The following is a 14,826-nucleotide window of genomic DNA, read 5'->3' as shown; positions in this document are numbered from 1 at the left end:
TAATCCCCTCCAACCACCCTCCCCTCCAAACCCCACCCAGGAAAGTGCCAGTAGATTTGGTTGATTTGGTTTGATTTTGAAATCTTGGATGATGGGTCTTGTCCTTTCTAAGACTTAGCCCCAAGCTTCTGTGGTTGCTACCTTAAGCGCCATCAGTTTGATCCTTTTTTATTTGGTAAGTGATATCTAGGAAGTAATAGAACACATTCCCTTCATATGTACCGCTGGTTCCAGTTCCATCATGTGACTGTCATGGTAGTTTGCTGCGCTGACATCAGCTAGCCAAGGCCTTTATTGCGGTATGTTTTGTACATCCAAAAGCAGAATCATCATTCCGTAGCAGGGCAACAAGGGATCCCTTTCCGTAGGTGGAAGGTATGTAGAGAGATGCAAAGCTGCCAGGGTAAAGTAGCAACCTCAGGATAGTCCCACCTCATGTGCGTAGAAGTGCCAACAACAAAAACATAGGGCGCGTTTGACAAAGATGCGACTTTTATCTGGAATTACCAGCAGGGTATTGAATAAAACCCATACAAGAAATGTTATCTGATGGTTGGGATTGCAGGGAGCAATAATAATATTATTCCAGATGGTGTGCCAATTTACATGTTTTAGTTCCACAAGTTTTCTGTTCAAACGATCAGTAACCCCAAAATGATTATGAGGTTTTCAAGTTTGGAATGCACTTTAGAGAACAGTCCCTTTGACTGCTGTTCAGTTATTATAATTTGAATAAATGGATGCCAACATGTCTCTCTGTGGGATTGATGGAAATAGACCTACATCTTGGAGTTTTAAATTTTCCTCGAGGGATCGCCAGGAAATGGTGAACTAAAGCTTTGCTCTTGTTTGAAGTATGTTCACAAGTGCCTTTAAGTCCATGTTGTAAATGGACTTGATTATAGTTTGAAACTGAAGAGAAGATATCCGTGAGATTGTTCGACACAGAGGCGTATTTGAAGGCTCTCAGGAAAGAGTGATTATGTTGGCTGATTTGAAGGCTTACCCACCATCCAGTCAAACACTGGACTGTATCACGGGTTTAGTCATCGGAGTGACCCGTTTTGCACATCCAATACTGGCTTAGTTTTAACCATTTTACAAGTCTTTGTCACTCACCACATTTAACTTATTTTAAACTGTTAAGAAAACAAACATCACGGTATTCCGCAAGGAAACTCTGCCCGAAAACTGGAACTGGAACTCTCCAGTTGAGTGTAGGAGCAGGCAGGCAGTCAAGGAGTTTAATGACTACAAGCTGTTGTAGAGAATCCCTGGTCTTCTGAAGAAAAAAAAAGAACGAACATGTGAATGGTCAATTCTGTTCCTCAGCAGAGGCTATTGTTTGAGATGGGCTGGGTCCAGACCACACAATCCGGTGCTGTGCGGATTCGCCGGTGCTGCCGGAACGCTGTCACGGGACGTCCAGCCCGGGGACGACCACACATGAGCAGACGGGGGCTGCTGCCTTAGTGTTCACAATTACTGTGAGCCGTTTTATTATGAGAGGAAGATGGAAAAATAATAATCACCAAGCATTTCCTCGGGTGCAGCTTTTTTGGTGGTGACTCGGTTTTGAGTAACGCACCATTTTTGTTTTGGTTTACATATGGCTGGAGTGACTTCATACACTGATAAATGCACTAAGACTACAAAAGCCACCTTGATGATTTTAATCCCGCAAAATGGACGAGCACCAAATTAGACCCAAGGAAGGTAATCTGTGGTATTCACTCAGGATGAGCAACGAAAGATGGAAATGCTTTGCACTCCACTCGCCCGACGTAAGGATGGCACTGGATATTTTCCCCTTCCCCAAGGGCAGTGCCTTTGTTTCAAGGCAATACATTTTCTTGTGTGTCTGTGCATCGTAGCTATATAGTCCCATGTACAAACTCCAGTAAAATCTTAGCCTTCACCTCCTATTTTAAGGTGCTGATCTCCTGTGTTCTGAGAGCATGACTGATGTATGTATGAGTTCCATATCCAGATGTAACATTTAACCGCTAGGAAAATTGGCTAAAGATGAACATTGAGCACGTCACGTTGAGAGCGTCACTAATGCAAGAACACTCTAAAGGTGAAGGTATCCAGGACAGTTCTGCAGGAGCGAATGAGGGGGAGAAATAGGGCAAGTGTTGTCCTGCAGTGTGCTCTTCTGCAGTTATTACTCATGTTTGTCTTTCCTCCATGTTAAAAAAGACATGCCTGAGCAGATCTTCTTTGACTGTCTGTGACTAACGCTATGGTACTAACTGCCATCAGTGAGAATGCCAGCACTCACCAATCTCATATAACGATGTGTACATAGTGCTTGTGGGGCACCTCTTATCTTGGATTGATCTAACCTTAGCGCAGGGGTTCCTCAGTGTTGCTTCAATGGGCTTTATAACCTGAGATGGCTGCCACCTCACCTGCCTTTCATTTCCTCTCAAAGAGTTCTTCTGAACGCCTCAGAAAATAAAAACCTATTCCAGTGAAAGGATAATCGGAACCCCCCAGTGGTTAAAATAAAAGAGAGAGAAATGAAAACGGTGTTTTCTCTCTTTTTTGTCCTTGTGTCCTCCTCTCCTCCCCCGCCCTTTGTCTTTCAGTTACACCGGCCGCCACATGCGGAGGTACTTGTATGTGCTGGACAGTATGTATTTCCCTCGGTCCAGTTGCAGCCGGCTGGAGCACTGGCTGGGCGCCGTGGGCGACGCGGGGGAGGAGCTTGCGCACTTGACTTGCTCGTTCATTCTCAGGTCCTATGCTTCCAGGTTAACCATCTCTGCCCTCCTTCCTTCCTGCCTTGCTGCATGTGCACTGCCTCTGTCCACTGCATGATGGGATAGCGCATCACTCTGTCTTTGTTTATTCGTCCTGTTTATTTTTTTTTTCCTCTCATTTTGGACCAGGATTCTTCTTTCACCTTGATGAATGGTATTTGCATGCCAAAGGTTTGGCATTGAAATTTACGCTGTCACATCGGATGAATCTCTGGTTGTGTCAGTGTAAAACTGTTGACACTGTGGTGCTCATTGTGAATAAGCGATTGCTTACAGTTTGGAGAATATGTTAGATAACAGCAAGTGGTATTCATGCAAAGTCCACTAAAATATGTTCTTTGGACATAAATTTACACACTCCATGAAAAATAGCACTCATAGCTCATCAGTGTTGGAATGGTGAGGAAAAAACCTTTTTCATTGGGATGTATAACATGAGCTCCACTGGAAAGAAGAACATTCTATATCACTGCCAGAATTAGCGTGGTAGCAGGAAAGGTAACAGGAATTCTCAGACACAAGACAGCTTTTAGATTTACGTAACGAGCAGTTTAAACACTGTGGGGGGGGGGGGGGGGGGGGGGGTGGTGCAGGGGGAAAGGGTTTGGGGAGTCTGGATGTGAAATTGAAGTGAAGCCCCAGTAATTCTACCATGCTGATCAACTGTCTCTGTGTTAGTAAAAATGACTAAATTTATGGAACTTCATGGCTCAGTTGATCAGGCTACACATGATTGCTAAAAGGAATATAAAACTATAAAAAGGTTTCATTTAAGTCAAAACCCAAGACTTTGGTTGTAGGCATTTTTCTCATCCAACAAAAGGGCATCTTAAATACAGCAGGTGGGCTGCTTATCTGGTGGATAGTGACTGATTGGCCTTTAATACACAAGTTAAAAAAGGAAACGCATTCTCGCGGGGTCAATTATGCTTCCCAGGAAGGCATTGCTAATTGTATAATCAGTCAATCAGACCATTAAGCATGTCAATAAAACCATTAAACATGTTTATCAAAACAGTCCACTTTTCTTTTGATTGAGTCGTTGTGACTGATGTTGTGAGATATGGTTCCCAGGGTTGACTGGATTGAGTGAAATATCATTGTGTTAGTCATTATGTGGAAGGGTCAAGACAATCTTAACCTCTGTGGCTTCATTTTCTGCTTTAATCTGATGTGTACATTAATTTCAACTCACCTATATATGGAAGCATTTTAGGTCTGAGTCATGAATCATTTTCTTTATAATGTGTTTTAGTCCTTTGTGTATAGTACCTCATTCATTAACGTTATTCACAGAGGTGAATGGTGTATGCTGCTCTGTGGTCTGGCAGTCATTACCATGTTCTTACATCATGCGGTAGGGCATAGGTTTCAAAAGAAGCAAAGCCATTGTAAAGGACCCCGCTTCATGTAAGGCAGAGCATGATGGGACTGGTTTCCATCAGCGGCTATCTGACACATTTACGTCCATCATGATTCTACTCGGTAAGGTACCACAGCAAATGTGCTTATTACTGTGGTTTAATTGTAGTACAATATACTGATGATTAATAATTTTGTTATGTCACAAAACATATCGTATCACAAACCAAGAAGTGCTCCCAGGATTGAAGTCGTATGTGAGCTGTGTGTCAGGTGGCCAGTTATAGTTATGGCAGCTGCAGTGCAGAGCCTGCTTCTTTAGTTACAGTTTGCAGATCACTAATGTCCTGTTTGTGTTTTTTGCTGTTTGGGTGAAATTTTGTGTTTTATTTTCTGTTAAAGCAAAGGGTAACATGGGATGGTGTTACTGACAGATGTGATTGAATAGTAATTGGTCTTCTGTGATGTGTGCCTTAAAACATACACTTATTATTCACATACAAGGTGGTGGTGGGGGGGTTCTTTCCCCTTTTTTGAGTGCAGAACACTGGATTGTACAGTACAAGCACTTCTTTCACATCTTGAGTGTTTGTAAAGGTTTAATATTGTTCAATAGATGCATCCTTAGATCTTATAATGACCAGAGAAGGATGGTTAGAAAGTACATGTACGTGTATATGATTAGGATGACATCCTTTATGTTTCTGAAGTTAATGACTAAATCTCCATAATTTGAATTATTTTGCAAAAGGCGTCCTCTTCATGGCACATTAGAAATGCTTATTTTTGTGGTGCCTGCCCAAAGTGCCTCTCTGAAGCCCCTTCCTGTTCAGGTTTTAGTTTGTTTTTTTTTTATCATGTGCTGTCACCATAAGCACTGAATCAATTTCTTGATTTAAAAATATTTTTTGTTCTTAAAAGGATTAGTTGTTGGTTGTTAGCTTTTTTTTATCTTGATGGTATCTCCATTCGAAAAGAGCTGAACCATTTTAACTATTGTCTATCCTTCCAGTGTTACAGTAAAAACTACTCGGGCTAATCTGAAGTTTGAATACAAATTAATGTGTATCTCTTAGATGGCACTGGCAGAGAAAATGACTTGTACAGTGCTCGATTTCCTCTCGCGAGCCTAATTGAACAGACTGAGAGATTTTGTCCATGGCCGTGCGCTTCTGAAGACGCCTTACCTGAAACAATTACTCGCACCGGCCAGGCAGAACACTTCAGAAGCTAGCTGCAGGGCTCCACATTCGTGGGCCTCTGAAGCCAGAATTGAACAGAATCATCGTGATTGCAGGGCAGTCGCGTCTTAAAGGCAGATGAAGGGGCTTATCCACACCTCCCAAGTATAATACTCCAGTCTGTTTCTCCAGGTCAGGGTCGTTTACAGTTCACCACTCCTGATTAAACATTAAAACAGTGTGCAGAACATTTGCAAGCATACACCGTTATCACCCACAGGCCTGCCTAGCATCCTCTTTGTGTTGCAATGATTGTTATGTTCTGTTATTGTTTAATTTTTTTCCATTGAGTGAGGTCATACTTTTAACACACCTTTGCATGACTTGATCAGCTGGTGATGCATCTTTGTTTTTTGGACATGTCGTCATAATCAGTGGCATTATTATATTATTTTTGTTCAGAAATTCATACTACTCATACTAGTCCCAATAATAGAAATTTGCCCTATAGTCAGTCAAGACAACTGTCATGTTTACTTTGGACATAGCCTGCGTTTAACCTGTTGGGGCCATTGGCCAGTTGATACATCTCACCTTCGTATTACTTTGTAGGCAGGAGAGATAGTGAAAACTGTACCTTTCTGATGTGGTCAGTAGTTCCCCTAATCCATACCTGTTGGTATCTTGGTAATGAGATGGTATATGCATTTCCATGAAATATGCTTTGTATGTAAAGCATAGGTGATGGAAATTGAACTGGGTTAGTGTATGTAGATTAGCTAGCTGGATTCAAGGGGATTAAAGGTGAATAAATGTGATAGGCTAAACACGGGGGCTCTGACTAATATGTAGTGGCATTACAACTTCCGATAGTCAACTTTTCTTCTGTAAAAGGGCAGAGATTCGTCATCCTTCATTGGATAATATCCAAAGTATTACATGGATCATAAACTATCCAATGAAATGGTACTGCAGAAATTTTGCCATCTTCATTAGTCTTAAGGAAACTGTACATTTAAGTCTAGATGAAACATTGAATATTATGTCATTCTTCCTCTGTGGAGTAGCGCTGGGGTACATAGAGGTGTATTTTAAGAGTGATGAGATAAATTTTGTTTTTTAAATTTTTAAATTTCAAATCAGACTCTTTCAGTCTGGCCATCTGATAATCTCCCAGTTTCATTAGCTAAATAATTCCCACCCTCTGCACCTCAGCTGATGTGTGGTGAGCTTTCTAATGCAAAATGGCTGCTTCACAATAGTGCTGGTGGAGATAAGTATGTCAGCCCACCCCTCAGCTGTAAAGTGTATTTAGAACCTGGAAAGGCTGAAAGGTGCTACTTAAATGCAATCCCTTACTTTTATTACTTGGAATGGAAATATGCCGATTCTGTTATTGAGCATATATATGTTCATCTAAATGTGTCTAGAATCTGGCCCTCATCAGACAGGGAGCATGTTTGCTCACCAATTGCCTGCCAGTTTGTGTTCCTTCTGCTCTCTCAGTAGGTCGGCCTGACACAGCCGCCCGGCACTTAGTGACACTGAGTAACTCTGTGTCTAGACAAAACAAAACGTGAACTACAGTACAGTCGACTGCAGTTCCTTTTCGCTGAGTGACAGCCTGTGCCCTAATCACCCACGTGGGTAATTGACACATTTTCAAAGGGTTCTTCATCTGGGGGACTCTTTGGTTGGGGGGAAAACATAAGAAATTATGACTTGGATTGTGAGGCATTCTTGTTTATCTTTTAACCATTGTGACTGTAGTGTTTCCAACATTGACATTTGATATTTTGTTCAAATGAATGGAACTGATTTTTCCTATTACTTTCCTATTACTATTTCCTATTACCTGTTTCCTATTACTTCCTATTTTTCCTATTGCTATCATGTTTATATGCCTAATAGTTTGAAAGTGTCCAAACTACCAACCTGCTGATTAAACCAGCTAAAATCATATTATTTTATTTCAAGCAGACAACAAAACATTTTAAGTTTCTATTGTTTCTGTTGTTTTTTTTGTTTAAGAAAGTGTGGTAAGAGGATTAAGTTATGCCAGTGTCAACTGCAGCTTAGCCACAGAAGAATGAAAATCTTGGTGTTCCATCATGTGGCAGACAGAGTTCAGACCAGGGATTTTACTGATTTTTTTAAGGGGCTAGATAAAAATCTACGCGTGCTTTTCTTTTTCAGTATAATGATTGATGTTGTTGGTCTCTGAAGTTATTGTTCAAGGTGCAATTGCTGCAAGCCAGTATTTCCAAATATTTCACAATTACTAATATATTGTGAATTTGTAACATATTTTAAAATTTGTGAAACAAATGAATTCTAAACTAAAGTAGAGATCTGTTTACATAAAAGGGGTAATTGTGATGTTCTTAAAGTCCCAGTCCAATTGTATGGTATCGAAACAAACTGGTGTTTTGAGGAAGAGAGCAGCTGTAGTTGAGGATGGGACGTGGGTGAATTCTTGGTTATTGGGTTGAAAGGTTAATGCTGGGAGACAATTGTGTAAGTTCAAGTGTAACCATTAAGTTTTACTCTTAGGTTAATGACAAAAACAGACCTTTCACCCAACCTAGACTCATCATTTTTTTCTGTAGTCTAGAATTTATCCAGCACTGTATCAAGTCAGGTCATGAATACTCTGAGGGACTCAGCCTCCACTGAAAAGTGCTTCTAAGGTACTCAGTGCATTCATTTACCTGAAATTTGCCTGTTTTCCATCTATGTTCTCTTGTTTTGCTGACAGAACTTTTGGATTAATAATGATCTGCTTGAGCTGGTGGTCATGCAGTCAGGTAGAGGCCTTTCCAGGGCCGTCTTAAAATGGTGAGGAGACCTCACCTTTGGGCAGCAGTGTAGCACAGTGGTAAAGTACAGTTTTTTTAACGAAAAGGTTGCTGGTTCAATTCCCCACTGGGGCACTGCTACTGTACCCTTGGGAAAGGTACTTAACCCACAATTGCCTCAGTAAATATCCAGCTGTATAACAGTTGTAACATATGTAAGTTGCTCTGGATAAGAGCATCTGCTAAATGACAATAATGTAATGTAATGAGGCCTATGTATCAAGACTCACCAGTGTGAAAGTAGAATTTAATCCATACATAGCTTTTAGGGATTCAGGGTATCTGGTGTAGAGGGAAATGGTACCGAGCTAAGTACTGAACGTTATGGTACATCTAATTTGAGGCGGAATGTTGTGGAATGTTTTAGGACAGAACATGGGGGTGGAGGCTTAAATCTTTTCAGTCACTCTTCCTAGTTCCCAGTTTCAGCTGGTGATCCTGATACCCATGAGCAGGTGGAGATCTTGCATTCTACTGAAATTCCTGTCTAAATTCATATACAGAGATGTCTTTATTTGATCATGTTTGTCTTTTTTTAGTGTTATTAAGGTAACAGCAACGATAGATGTGCAGTGAGGTGTAGTGGTGGGGAGCAAAGCTAGTAACCGAAAGGTTGCTGGTTCAGTTCCCCACTGGGGCACTGATGTTGTACCTTTGGGCATATATATATATATATATATATATATATATATATACCGATTAGCCAAAACATTATGACCACCTGCCTAATATACTGTTCGTCTTCCGTGTGCCGCCAAAACAGTACCGACCCGCCAAGGCATGGACTCTACAAGATCCCTGAGGGTGCCCTGTGGTATCTGGCACCAAAACATTAACAGTAGATCCTTCAAGTCCTGTAAGCTGCGAGGTGTAGCCGCCGTGGATCGGACTTGTTGGTCCAGCACATCTCACAGATGCTCTATTGGATTGAGATCTGGAGAATTTGGAGGCCAGGGAAACACCTTGAACACTTCATCATGTTCCTCAAACCATTCCCAAACAATGTGTACAGTGTGGCAGGGCGCATCTAATGAAAAGCTGATTTAAGTGTTAAAACATGAATTGTTGTGAGCACTGTTGTATACAGAAATAGTTTGGGAAAAGAACTGATTTATTGAACTGTTTTATCTAATTTGACCAATAAGAGTATTCGTGTGTGCATGCATTTTTGTTTGCTTTTTGTTTTTGCCGGGAAGAAGCAGTCTAAGAGATTTACTTGCTGAAGGAGCAGCCATAGCAACCATGGCATTTTAGCAGCAGAGGTCTGAAAGGCCATTGCAGGCAATGAACAGTGTCTGCTTTGTGTCTTTATCTTATAGTGTATCATGAAGATGTCAGTGTGTGGTAGTTTGAGAAGTTCTTGGTGTTTTTTGATGACCAGGTTATGTCCCGCATAATAATGCCAGGAATCATTATTTTAAATTAGTGAGAGATGCATAATAGTAGACTCAGGGCCATAAAAGCATTAGAAATTACATATTTATGTACATAGAAATTACACAGAAATATTCATTTTGGTCAAGTTGATCAGGTCTCTCTGTATCCCTTTTCTTAACTTAGCTGTCTAAAAACAGATTAAGAGTAAACTTGAACCCTGAAGTACTTTCTGAGCTGTGAGTCAGTTTGAGTGGATGCAGTCATATCCTGTGAGGTGGGTATTTACGCGCGCTTGACACTGAGTCAAGGACCAGCTCAGGAGACCTTGAGAAGGTGGATGGATATAGCATTTGGATTATTTAAAGCACAAGTGCTCCTGTTCAGTCCCATTGTTCATCAAAGGGGGAGATTTGGGAAACTGAAGTATTAATTTCAGTTCAATATACCTGCACGCCTTCAAGCCTTTTAAAAGGAAAATGTATCGCTGTGTAGGGAATAAATCTGTCAGTTTGAATAGTTTTCTATGTGTTTGCCTTTATCCTGTACTCTCTGCCTATGAAAGCATCCTCATCTTGGTTAGCAGCATTGCAAGAGTGAGGTGTATTACCCTGGAGTGTTGACACCTATAAATGGAATTCATTTCCCAGTTTATTTATTTAATGAAGGCAGCTTGGAGAGTGGCGTGGGCTTTGATGCCTCTGATAGTCTGTGAAGTCCCTCCAGTGGAAAGGAGTCAGAGTTCTAGGTTGTAGCTCGTCCTTGAGAGCCCCCAAGTGAGAGCGAGAGAAAGCTTACAGCGGATGTGGTTATCTGAACGGAGTAATGACCTCTAATGAACCCCCTCATCAAGCTTTATTGGAACACAAATGCGGTTTGATCCGCATAAAGATTTCGAGAGTCAAAGTCAACAAGCGCTATCATGTGAACGGAATCCGTCGCCGGGGTTTAGGGCCAGGAGAAAAACAAACTCCGCCTCGCTGCTGAACCCCCCAGTTCTGGGAGGGGAGTGAGAAGCTGCTCTCCCCCCATGCCTTCCTCGGCGTCCACATGAGACTGTTATTTTTGGAAGTGGCGGACAGCGTTGGGGAGAAAGAACACAGAAAAACGGGGTGCTCGGGAAAGTAGTTAGCAGAATCAAAAAGACAACAGCGCAGTCCAGAGAAGCCTTTGTGCGGCCTTTTGGCGCGTATAATGTTTTTCACAATTAATTTCACAGACAGCTACTCTCTTGTGTCCATGTCATATCAGTATAAAGAAAAATGTGCAAAATGTCAGTATAAAACCAGGCCTAAGAATCCATGTATTTAAAACCAATATTTATGTTTTCGGGTCCAGTGATATTGCATGTTTGTGTGCTGGAAAAGTAGTTTTCCTCTTGTGGATAGTTATCTGAGATTGTACAAGCAAAAGGCATAAAAAGAGTCAGAGCCCTCCCAGCCCCACCATGCTTTGTGAAAAGTGATGGCAGAATCCATCAGCTTTAAAGAGAGATTGTTTAACCCATTGATATCCACTCCTTGGGTATGGAGGTCTGCATTCTTGTGGGTTTGAGAGATGCCTTTATGTTGCAGTAGAGCATACTGACACATGAATTCAAATGATCACTTTAGAGAACATGTGAGTAATAACTTTTCAGGAATACGGCAGTCCAGTCACATTGTAGATTGTATGCCACTACATAAAACATGCATAAAGCCTGCATAAGCATGGCATAACAGCATATCATGTGTCATGCAGAGTCCCTCATTATTAATGTTTAATGCAGCCACTATGCCATGTTGATGTAGGCTTTATGTTTGCTTTATGCATTTACATGTAATGTACACTGTGACCATGCAATCCTGTTCTGCAGTAAAACACGTATGTTCACATATAGTCCTTTTTTGTTAATTTTCACCCTCTTTGACAAATTTGAGCCTGAGGTTAGCACAGCATGCAAGTTTAGTTAGGTTGGCTACAGTGTCATTACACTACATTTCATCTGTGTGTAGCTGTCTCCAACGCACTTTAGTGATCTCCAAGGATATAAGATGTCATATCTAGCCCCTTTGCGTAAATATGTTTCATTCTTTTCTGAACATTAATATTGGTTGGTTTACATGCATGTTTTCATGTTCTGTGTTAGCTATTTATGTTATGGTTCTGTTTTTGAATGGTTCACTGACAGTAAATTGACTGGTTGGATAAAAACAGAGTTGCAACCTTTATGTTAGGGGTCCTATGTGCCTTAAACATCTCTTAACAATGCCAGTGTCAAATGGTATCTTAGTAGATTTCATTTGAAGAATCACTTCAGAGATATTGAAATACGTTTTCAAAAGAAATCTCCAGAACATAAAGCGAACTGTCTTGAAACAAACTTGCATCCTAATTTGTGGTATAGAATTTGGCTTTGGTGTCAGTTGAGAAAGCCTGACCCCAGATGGGTTGATAGAGGAGTCTGAGCTCTAGAAGAAGGCTTTATAACAACGTGTCCTCAGATTTTCTACAGTGACGTCGTTTCCAACACAGACAAAAATAATAGGACTTTAAAGTAACTGTACTATATAAAACTTAAAAATTCTCCAGAATTTTTACAGGCACAACCTTGTGAAAATATCAGGCAGCTAAAATAGTATATTTTAACGACAATAATGATTATTGACATGATTCTCTTGTAAAACACTCCAGGGGATCATTTTGGCTGTAAAATACATGATGAATGACCTCCCCCTTAGTCATAGTTTTACGTTTTGGAATATTGCAGTGTGTGTAAAGATGTTTAATTACTCAATTACTCAATAAAGGCACGATAAGTATAGATAGATGACATTCTGGTTGCCATGGTTTCATCACGACTCTAACGCTTGCCTCCAACTGTCGTTTTTTCTCTCTCTTGCCTCACGGCGTCCCTCAGCCTGTTTGCTCTGCTGTCCAAGAAGCACAACAAGGTCCTAGAGCAGGCCACGCAGTCGCTGAGGGGACCGCTGGGATCGGACGACAGCGCCGCCCTGCCAGACTATGTGAGTACTGCGCCCCGAGGAGGGCGAGACGAGATGGAGGGCGATACGGGGGCGGCCGGCCGCAGGAAGCGCCCAGGCTCGAGCGAACACCCTGGAGCCACTGAGCTTGATTGCGCCGCTCAGATACACGCACAGGAAGCTCGCACTTGCGCCACTTCGGTTTGCTTTGCGTTTCTCGTCTTGCTGGATTTTCCTGCTTTTGTGATTGCAAATGTCACCACTTAATCAGGCTGCTCGGAGTTTGCTCCAGCGGCTTTATGAGGCGAAATGGGAAATGTCCTTCGTTATGTCTGATGGAGTTATTGATACAGCCTTCGGTGCTGGTAGAACAACATGGGCTAGGTGTGTCATTTAAAGTGGCAAGCACTTCACCCAAACAAGAGAGCCTTATTTACTGTTTTGTTTTTTTTGTAGGTCATTGGGGAATATATAATAGGATAGCTATAGAGTATCGTTGTCTATACCACTAAGCATGTGTAGATGTTTTATTTTCCTCTATATATCTGCAGATCCCATGGATAGAGTTTCCCTTACAGGGTAAGAACCTTATATTGCACTGCTACAAAGGAGGCTCCTGCCCCCTGAACATAATAATCTGTCTGTAGGAATAATCCATAGAAGTCATCCGCAGCCCTGATCCATCTCCAGCAGTGCTAGTACGGTCTCAGAATATGCCAATATATGGCGTCTTGGAATCAGCTCGTGTTTAAAGTGGGGGAGACATGTTATCCACATGTCTTTGAACAGAACAGGGAAGGAGGTTGGGCGTGGTGCAGAGGTTAGCATAGTTTGGGGAGGCAGACGCTGGACAAAGAGAGAGTGACAGCCTCCATTTTACCGTCTGAGGCCCGTGGCCAAACTCCGCCAGAGCAGCATCACACCTTTACTGCACGGCAGCTGCTTGTGACGTCGAGCAGTGAGGGGTAGGGGTGAAAAGATTACGCCTGCGTGCCACGCGGCGATAATGTGACCTGACTCTCCCGCGTGGGGGTGACAGCCCACCTCCAGTGCCGGGCAGGGGACCCGTCTTTCTGCATTACTGTGACGGGGTCGCCGTGGTCCTTACACAGGGGTAATGTTCCTCTGCACACTCCTCCCCACCCGCCCTGTGTAGAGAGCACTCAGTCCAGGCACAGGAAGTGTAAAATGTCCTCTTTCACATCCGATAGAAGGGCCTAACAGGGCCTCCACATCCCCAACCACCCTGAGCACCCTCTCCCTGCCCACTGTGCATCACATAACAGCTACCTGGGGACACACGGAACCAGGGCTTATCGGTCCTTATAACGTGAAAGGTGGATACTTTCAGAATACATTTTAGCCCCTCAGTGTGTGAAATTGGGACCGTGTTCACAGCTTGACACCTTCATGTGTTTTTATAGAAGGCAGCTGTAGGTTTGTTTAAAGCGCTGTGAGAGCTCAACCTTGGTTGGGCCAGCCAGTGACCACCTACAAGCAGTTGAGTCTTGGTCAGGACAGGGCTCTGAGTGGTTAACCTGGCCTGGTGTTCTTTCTCTCTCTCACTGTCTCCTCACATCTCCCTGCCATTAGTTGTTCTCGGGTCATTTTTAGATCTGGAGTCAAGCGAAAAACACATGCGGGGGATGTTTTTTTACATCGCTTGCAAACAGATGATAACTGCATCATCTGCAGATCCTCTGAGAGAGCTGGGGTAAACAGAGAGAAATAAATGGGTTTTTTAACCCAGGTGGACGTGGAGCCGCGTGTGCGTGTGTGTGCGCGTGTGTGTGTGCGAGCCCACGAGCTATGACTCGCCTCACAGAAGGGGGCTGCAGTTTGACGCAACGCCTTGTCAGCCACGTTATCCGCAGCTCCCACGTATCGGCCGTGCTTGTACTCCCACACAGCCCACCGCTGTCCTAACTGTCAGACAGGAGAGGTGCTCATTCGCACCTTCTGCCATTGCTCATGCTGCGCGGGTATCTGTGCACGTATGCGACTGTACGTGTGTATGAGTTCAGGAAGAAAATGACAAAGGATGCTCATGCCCTTAAGTTCTGATGAGGAAAAGAAGCCACATTTCTGCGGTCTGGTGCCTAATCCAAAACAACATGCTCCTCAAGTTTTCTGGTGCCCCCAACCGGAAAAGTTCCAGCAGAAATTGGGTCTGTTCCTGTGTTAATCAGCTCCAGATATGTGGAGATCTGAAGGTTTAACGTCATACATGCTAAACAAGAACCTCATTACTCTGTGGGAGCATTCACGGCCTTTGTAGACTAGATGATTATGTGTGGAAGTGGTCAGCGATTTTTAATCT

At 42.6% G+C, this 14,826-nt stretch overlaps 1 protein-coding gene across 2 annotated transcripts in view; it reads left to right on the top strand.

Moving 5' to 3' along the window:
* The window catches only part of dym (dymeclin), a 105,430-nt gene that overhangs the window by 55,653 nt on the left and 34,951 nt on the right, over positions 1-14,826 (top strand). Inside the window, exons 14-15 of one of the 2 annotated variants that reach the window (XM_036529569.1) lie at positions 2,595-2,759; positions 12,443-12,548. In XM_036529569.1, the coding sequence (XP_036385462.1) occupies positions 2,595-2,759; positions 12,443-12,548 (271 nt within the window). The remainder of the gene's footprint in view (positions 1-2,594; positions 2,760-12,442; positions 12,549-14,826) is intronic. The other variant, XM_036529568.1, reaches the window with a different exon arrangement.

This window comes from Megalops cyprinoides, chromosome 5, assembly GCF_013368585.1.
Source record: "Megalops cyprinoides isolate fMegCyp1 chromosome 5, fMegCyp1.pri, whole genome shotgun sequence".
NCBI classification, from domain to species: Eukaryota; Metazoa; Chordata; class Actinopteri; order Elopiformes; family Megalopidae; genus Megalops; species Megalops cyprinoides.
This window is presented reverse-complemented; position numbering and strand designations above follow the sequence as displayed.